This window comes from Cygnus atratus, chromosome 9 (genome assembly GCF_013377495.2).
Source record: "Cygnus atratus isolate AKBS03 ecotype Queensland, Australia chromosome 9, CAtr_DNAZoo_HiC_assembly, whole genome shotgun sequence".
NCBI lineage: Eukaryota > Metazoa > Chordata > Aves > Anseriformes > Anatidae > Cygnus > Cygnus atratus.
The window spans coordinates 24225481-24233490 of NC_066370.1; the positions used below are offsets into that span (position 1 = coordinate 24225481).

Sequence of the window (8010 nt, forward strand, 5' to 3'; positions counted from 1 at the left end):
CATAGTTGTAAAGATCAAACTGTTCACAGTGAACAGCCTGAGCTGTTTTACTTTAGCAGTTATTTATTATTTAGTTCTTTAGTTTCACCTCTTGCTGAACCAGTGTTGTTAAGTTGTACAATTTAAACGTGAGAGTCCTTTCAAAATGTTGGTTAAACAGCGATACGAACAGTGCTTCGTGTCATGCCCATGTTGCTTTCTAGGTCCGAACTGTTCTCAAAGATGGGAATGGAAAGGACATTAGAACACCATATCAGGTAAACTCACGTAAATTAATACCACTTGTTTGTTTTAAGCCCACATTTGCAAATATAAAAATTAATTCTTTTTTTTTTTTGACAGTCACTAAGCAAGTACACGTAGCATATATGAGTGCACGCTGTGGTTAGCAGCCCTGGGAGAAAGCAACGAGCGCCTCTTATTCTAATAAAAACCTGCAAACAGCATCTGCAAACACCCCTATCTTCCCCCACGCACACACACCCAAAAGCTTAGCCCCCAGTGACACTGGGAAAAAGGCGTGTGAAATGAGTCTCTCTCTCTCGTGTGGCACGCAGTGACGTTAAGGATTGGATATTCTCTCGTTAAGCACGCAACTCCTGTGACATTGATGTGTAGGAGATTAACTAGCCAGCCCCGCGTCGAAACAACAACCTCCTACTCATGTAGCTTGTGCGTGTGCACCGGTGTGCGGCTCCGTCTGGGTGCAAGAAGTATCTGCAGATAGCTGGCTTGTCTTCATGGGAAAGTTGTTTGGTTTGTTCTTGTTTTTTTAATATAAAGTATCACTTGTCAAGTGTTTCTGGTGCTAGCTGGAGGGAAGGTGCGCCGCTTACACCTGCCGTGGCCGTGGTGGGTACCGGGGCAGCTGGGCAAGGCACGGCCGGGTTACGTGGTGCGGCACTGCTCACGGGGAGGTCTTGAAAAGCCTGGAAAATGTTGAAGTGCACTGGTACAGGAGTTTTGTTGCACATCAGATTTCTGACAGCCAGGATAAATGACGTATGGTGTGCTGTGGCCGTTCTGATAAGACACCCACTGATGCCAGTGTCTGATCCGGATCAAATTTGCACGGCCAGGTGAGCGTGCCCAGCTCTGGCATTAGCTGATGTGGAGCCACGGCCTTGCGCTATCAGTCCGGCACCTCGGGCTGCTGCTCAGAGCACAGCTTCCAGGGGGAGCGTGCCCCAGCAGGTTAGCGTTTGTGTTTGTGCTGTTTCAAAACAGATCGCAAAGTAGAGTTTGAAAGTAATATTTTAAATCCTATCCTGTTGTTAGGAGCCTTAGCGACAGGCCAGGAAACGATCCCAATGAGTGAAATTAATCGAGTATTTTTCTCTCAGCTGCCTTTTGGCCCTTAGTTTCCTTCTTTGGTTTTCGGTGCCTTCTGCCCTCTCCAGCTCACACATCTGAGCCCTCAGGGTTGTTGCTGTCGCTGGACGGAGCGAACAGCTGAGCTGGCTCTGCTGTCGCTCGCAGACACCCAGGAGCCAGCCCCGAGGAAGGGCTGCAGTCTGCAAACAGGGCAGCTCCGCAGCCCGTCCTGTGCCAGCTGTTGCAAAAGAGGCAGCCGGCAGTTCCGGCAACCACAACAAACATCCAGTGGGTTTGCGCTGGGAGGACGGGGAAAGGGTGGCAATAAACAAAACTCACAAACACGCCCAGCACAAGAGTTCTTCAGCCTGATGCCAGGTTCCTTCGTGTCAACAAATACTTCGGATGTGTGTGTGTGTAGTCGTGCTGTAATTTAAGCATTTCCTTGCTTACATTAGGGGCTGACAGTTTTGAAACGAAATGGTCGTCTTGACAAATAGTTTGGTAATTGACGCGACTGAAATCCTGCGGTCCCTCCTGTTCCTAAACCTCACTAAAGGCAATACATGTCCTGTACGTGAAAGCTCTTAGGAGGAAATGCAAGAAATCTATCACTTCAGCCATTCTATTACTTTAATGAAACTTAAAATGGGATTATCATCAGGAAGCATTAAATAGGCTTGTTGTTTAAACAAATGTAGCTGGGACTACCTACGTACTGTCAAAAGTGTTGTAAGTTTAAACTCATCTGCCTTCGCTTTCACAAATAAGCTGTTTTCATATCCTCCCTCATTTTCCCCTAATTATAAATTGGGAAAGTAACTGTATCTCGTGTTGAAATGACAAGTAACATGATGAGTGTTTTAGTTTGTTTTGTCACACTCTGTGACCAAATCTCGGTTCCTGACTAATTTGATTGCCACTTCCTGGGAGCATCCCCTTCTCTTGAAGGAGAGGATATTCTAGGAGCAGCGCTAAGCTCAGAAGTTGTAGGGGAACTCACTTTGGTGTGGGTGAGAGTAGAGCTGGAATTATGTCACCCTGTGTGCGCTCTGCTCCTGCTCTGTCGGGCTGATGTAGAGCACAGATCTAGTTCCCGATTTCATTGCGGTGGTACTACCCCAGCCAGCTCCCACGTCCCCCCCTAACAAGCTGGCAGCGTAGGCAGGTCGTGCTTCAAAGACTAAGAAGGCACGGGCTTCAAAGGAGCCGACTGCAGGATGCCCGGAGTCTTACTTGCAAAATCTGAACTCTCAGGAGTTCGTGTTCCAGACGCTATTCAACAGGAAGAGTGTAAAACATCCCCACCACAACTGAACATGTAGTTTAGTGTTTTGCATATGAAACGCGTGCTTTACCAGTCTTCTAAAAGTAAAACTTTTTTTTTTTTAAGTCCAAGAAAATCAAAATTTTATTTTAAATTTGTATGGAATTAACCCCCCACATTTTCAATAAATCAACTGCGTTGTTTACGTAATGATACTGAACCACTCAAATAATTCACTGCTAAATAATTGAGGCAAACGGAATAAAAACTAAAATCATCACATATATACATACATACCAAGACTAGTTACATAGAAGCAGCTTATGGTTGTATAATATCGTACAAAATCTTTCATGTATACATCTTTCCCGTCAGCAAAGCTGTGGCAGACCAGAACAAATACATGCCATGTAATTTCTGAAGATGAAAGCTCCATATCCAAGCAGCTCTCCCCGGAATAACGATATATGCAGCACAGTCGTTTCTGTACCAAACCCAGCTCCATAACTCCAGCCAGTCTTTAAAACTGAAAGCTCTTTAAAAAGCAGTCAGTCAAATGATAAAAACAAGGACTGATTGAAATTGTTTTGGCAAAATAATTTGCTGTCACAGAGTCCCAGAACACAGAAGAAAACTAAGAGATACTGCGGAATAAAACAGTGTTTGCACGCACCCTGAACCTGTCTTTCTAAACAGAAATGGAGTGTTAAGAAAAACACTTCCTTGATCCAAAAGTCAGCATCAGGTTGCCAATGTTACTTCACGATAGAAACAGCGTTCTCATGTTGGTTTCCAAGCAAGTGCAAGAAGAATTGAAAAGCCGTGCTAATGTGGACGGGGATAAAGATGTAAGCGGTGTACGATATCATCACTAACATGGTGATGTTAAAAGTGTAGAAAAGCAGTTTTTCCCAGGGCTCCATGAGGTAGCTGCAGGTGATGAGTTCAAACTGGCAGTACAGCCAGTAGAGATAGTTCTTCATGCTCTTGAAATCCATCTTCGCCTTTGAGCAGCTGCCGAAAGCCTTCCCTATTACAACAGAGTTAGTAGAATAGAAACCTTCTTTAAAAAGGTTAAAAAAAAAAAAAACTTTGTACATATCATAATATTTATATATGAATAAAATATATCACAAAAATATGTATGTATATAATATATATATAATATATATCAATATATCATTAAAATGAAGAAGAAAAAAGTCTGTCATATAGGCAGCAACTCCATTCTGTTCAGTTTGTTCAGACTGACCGGGTTTGGTAAATGATAATTTAAAACCCAAGAGAGCTGAAACCCCAAGACCACACATATGCTTTAAAGCATAAAAGATGACCAGATAGAAACAGCCCACAGCAAGTCATTCTTTTACCCTGTCCCATAAAAGCTTCCTTTGCGCTTCTTTTGCCCTTTCTGTCTTCACTTCTGAGTAAGTCCCATCCAGACCGCTGTACAATGGGAGCTGCACCAAGGAGCCTCCACAGATGGCTTCCCAGAAACTGGTTACCCAATAATTGTTACAGGTTCATTCTCCAAACCAAACTACTTTCATAACTTTGCCTTGAGCTGGATTATTTCAGGCTCTGTTGGAGCAGCTTAATTCAAAAAGCGCTCATCCCTCTCATTTCACCGATCATGGATTCTGAGGGAGACCTTGGTGGAAGTCTGGTTTCTGCCACTGCAGGTGGAATTTGAGGTCTTACTCTGCAGCTGTTGCTGGAAGACAAACTGGAAGCATGCAGAATGCTGCACGTAGAGAACTACAACGTGAATCTATACACGGATCGTACAGCTCCTGCTGCAGCAGAGGCTGTATTGATCTGTTGCAAGAATAAAAACATACACATTTATTTTAAAGCTTTGTGTTCAAACTGATGCTAATCACTATTTCGTGACACGTCGAGTAGCTATGAGAAGAATTCAGAACCGGGGAAGTGAAAGGAAAACAGAACTAGTTCGGTTACTGCTGCTTCCCGTCACTTGGTAAATAAGGGGCGACAAAACAAAAACTGCAATTCCCCGCTTTTTAATTGGGAAGTTAGAACTTCTGGTGGTGTCGTGATTGTGGAAAAAATCTCATCCCACAGAAATTAAATACAACTTCATAGATCTAAACAGAGTGGGATTTTATCCTAAGAAAAGCCACTTCTAAAGTTGTTAGAGAAGTTTTGCCTAATTTTTTTACAATTTTACTACCACAGTCTCTACATTTCTTCCCCACAGGTGAGATAAACTAGGTAATGCTTCAGTAGTTAAGGATTATTATTAACTACTTTTAGTAATATCCTTACTCTGTCAGTCACATTTCTGTACGTTACAGGCAGTTTTTACTAAATCAAATTATACTTAAGCCTCTTACCAAACAAACGTATTACCAAACTACCTTAAGGAAAGGCTTTTCTTACAAAAAAGGGTGCAGATTCTGTAAAACCAGAACTTACCTCTTCGCTTCTCCCTGGTGACAAAAGGTTTGGATGTGAGATGCTTCCCGACACTCCTGCCTTTTGCAGCTGAGCGGCTGCCCCACACATTGAGCAGCAGAGACGATTACCTTTGATCCTCAATTACAGAGTGTGGCCTCCACACCCCGCCCTTCCCCACTATTGCTAAAAACTCCCCTGGCCACAGCTCTGCATTATGCAACAAGGACACCCATCGTCTGGCTCGGCACCGCGCTCATGACAGCAGTCATTTGATAATTTGTACGGAGTCAAAGCTGAAGATCTGCAGGGAGGTAGGAACACGCGAGGCTGGAATACTCCTTAGGAGAATCCGCCAAAAATGCTTACAGTTCGTGCCTTCCCTCATTGCGAATCTCAAAAAATCGCCCTCTGCTTCTTGTGGGACTTCCCAGCGCAGCTGCCCAGGTTCCTACAAGGTGCAATTTAACGTCTGTGCAAAACTATGGTGTCAGAGTCATGGAGCCACAAAAATGCAGCTCAATTATCATGTCACAGGAAAGCCTCGGGTGAAGCCACCACCTCCTGCAGCCTCGGCTTGAAATCCCTTTCAAAGAGCCCCCAGTCCTCTCCGTGCCCGTGTCTCTCCGTCAGTCCTGCTCCAGGAGCACCAGGGTGGACAGAAGATGTGGCCAAGGTTTGTGTGAGGAAAGGCGGTAAGTTTGCCTTAAAAATGCTGCGGAATTAAACCAAGCCATGAGTGCTCGAAGCATTTTAATGATCTAATTTGACAAGTAAATTAGGTAGAGATCTGCATAATACATTATGTTCTAAACTATCTGCCTGCAGTCAAATCATTTCCAAATATGAATCAGCCTCATTTGGGAAGAATATGCCACAAGCAAGGTCGCAGGCATCTTTGCCGCACCTTCTTTCTTCCCTTCCTTACCAAACAGCCTGAGCTGATCTGTTAGGAAATGCCGACCTACTCCCACAACGTTTTTTTTTCCGTGCTTTCCAACAAAATAAGGCTTTTTATTCAAAACCTGTCCGGTTCACACAGAAATTTCAGAAGTGGTAAACCAGTGCCTCTGGCAGCAGTTACGATGCCCCATCCCATCAACTGTTTTCCACTAGACCTTCTCAGCTGGGGACTGCAACAGAGCACTGGGGGTGGGAGCAGGCATTTTTAGGGTTTTTCCAAACACCTGTTAGTGGAACGCGACATTGAAGCAGCGCTGCTGGTTTTATGCACAGGAGAAGCGACATCTGGCTCCCACAGCGCCCACATTTCGGCAGGCCAGCGTCCTGCTTCATTTCACTCACCCTCCCAGCGAGGGGAATCAGCCTCTTCTCGTTCCTTTAGCAGAAGGCACTGGCAGGGCAGCGGCAGGGCAGCCCGAGGCAGGTGCCTCCTCACTCCAAGTCCTCTCAGAAAAGCGTTTGCATGAGAGCCGGGGGAGCCCTGGGAGGTACGCCTGCCACGCTCAAGTGCAGAACTGTACAGATGTGTTCGTTGCTTTCAATATTTCTCCACTGTTTTTTTCAACAACAAATTCCCCGAGTTTAAACAATGCAGAGAGCGAAGACTTGTCTGGGTTTGCTTTGCCTCTAACAGCTTCAAAACATCTCAGTTTTTCCCTGAAGCCAGGAGCCATGGAAGGGATCGGTGGTAGCGCAGAAGCAGAGGCTTGCTCACAGGAATGAAATGTTCGGGTCAGCAGAATCCATTCGTGACGTGACGCTGTGAGCAGCTCCGGTGCAAACCCCCAGGCACGCTCTCCTCTGTGCTTTCTGTGCAGCCACTCCTGCTGCTTCTCCCAGCTTCTACCCCAAGGGGAAATAGGAACTCGCGAATACTTTCCACGATTCATAATCACGTGTATGGCTTCACTCGGAGTACAAAACGTGCCTGGAATGCTTACCTTTTATGCCAGTTTTAGCCTACAAGCTTTAAGGTCCTTTTATCTCACAGAGAATGAATAGAAATAGCCTTCAAGACTAAAAACAAACAAACAAACAACCACACTGTACTTGGTAATACACAGATGGGTGACTGGAGATGCAAGGATAAAGCCTTTTTTTTGCAGAGTGGATTTGCTGCAGCTCCGAGGAGCAGCAGAGACCTTCCCAAAGAGCCCCCTGCCCGGAGGGGCTGCCCCCTTCCCCTTTTGGACCTTTTCTGAGCCGTGCGGAGCCTTGGCTGCAGCTCTCCGACAGAGACGCATATCTGGAGTCAACTTATCTGTGCTCCAAGAAAACTGCCACTGACTCACAGCGTTGCATCAACACAAATTTACATAAATCTGGTAAAGGGGAACGTGAGAAGTGCAGGGTAATGTCATCAAAGCTTTATTGCAAATTCCTGAGGGCCATCAACAGCTAGCCTTCCTTCTCCTTAACTAGCAGTGTCCAGCTCTGAGATTATTTAATTAACAAACCGGTCGCTGCAGTTGCTGGTAGAACAGAAACTGGCGACATGAATGCAAAAAGCAGTTGCTGGGCTCTGTCTCCCTGAGCCCTACACCTCGATCCTGCAGCGTACTGCTGAGCTGACCGCGGTGTCCCCTTCTCAGTCCCACTTCTCTCTCCAATTGTGAGAGCACCTGAAAGGCCGGGATTTAGGGACGTTAGACAGATTGGCTGCTAGAACACCCGGGCAGCTTCTGCACAAGCTGATCCTGCAGCTACCAGAAACAACAGATTCTGGTGGTTTTCAGGCCTTTTAATGTTGTTGCCCAGGTCTGTACCGAGGCAGGCAGGTAATTAAATACCAAAATGCCTTTTTACTGCTGCTCACTCTGGTTTCCAGTCAAACAAAGTTGAACCCAGCCACATAAAAGGTCACGCAGTGACACATCGCTCCTTCTTTTTAGCATGGGAAACATGAATTAAAAGATCAGACCAGAAACATTCAAAAGAAATGGCCAGCCCCCTCTTTTGCAGTTCAGTGAGCTTCCCCGTACGATAAAGCAGAGACTTTTGGTTTATGCAGAATTTAGCAGATAGCTCCATAAGCAGAACTTCGTTTT

The 8010-nt window shown here is 45.4% G+C and overlaps 1 protein-coding gene across 2 annotated transcripts; it reads right to left on the reverse strand.

The window, feature by feature from the left end:
* Window positions 1–2777: 2777 nt before the first annotated feature.
* On the reverse strand, window positions 2778–6943 carry LOC118253130 (serine palmitoyltransferase small subunit B-like). 2 transcript variants are annotated; one of them, XM_035557186.2, is made up of 3 exons: window positions 6305–6943; window positions 5021–5714; window positions 2778–3611 (listed from the first exon to the last, which is right to left on the reverse strand). In XM_035557186.2, the coding sequence occupies exon 3, from the start codon at window positions 3577–3579 to the stop codon at window positions 3337–3339; it is 243 nt and encodes an 80-aa protein (XP_035413079.1). In that variant the 5' UTR covers window positions 3580–3611; window positions 5021–5714; window positions 6305–6943; the 3' UTR covers window positions 2778–3336. The 2 variants fall into 2 exon arrangements, with proteins under 2 accessions (XP_035413079.1, XP_035413081.1); XM_035557188.2 differs by lacking the exon at window positions 5021–5714.
* Window positions 6944–8010: the final 1067 nt, after the last annotated feature.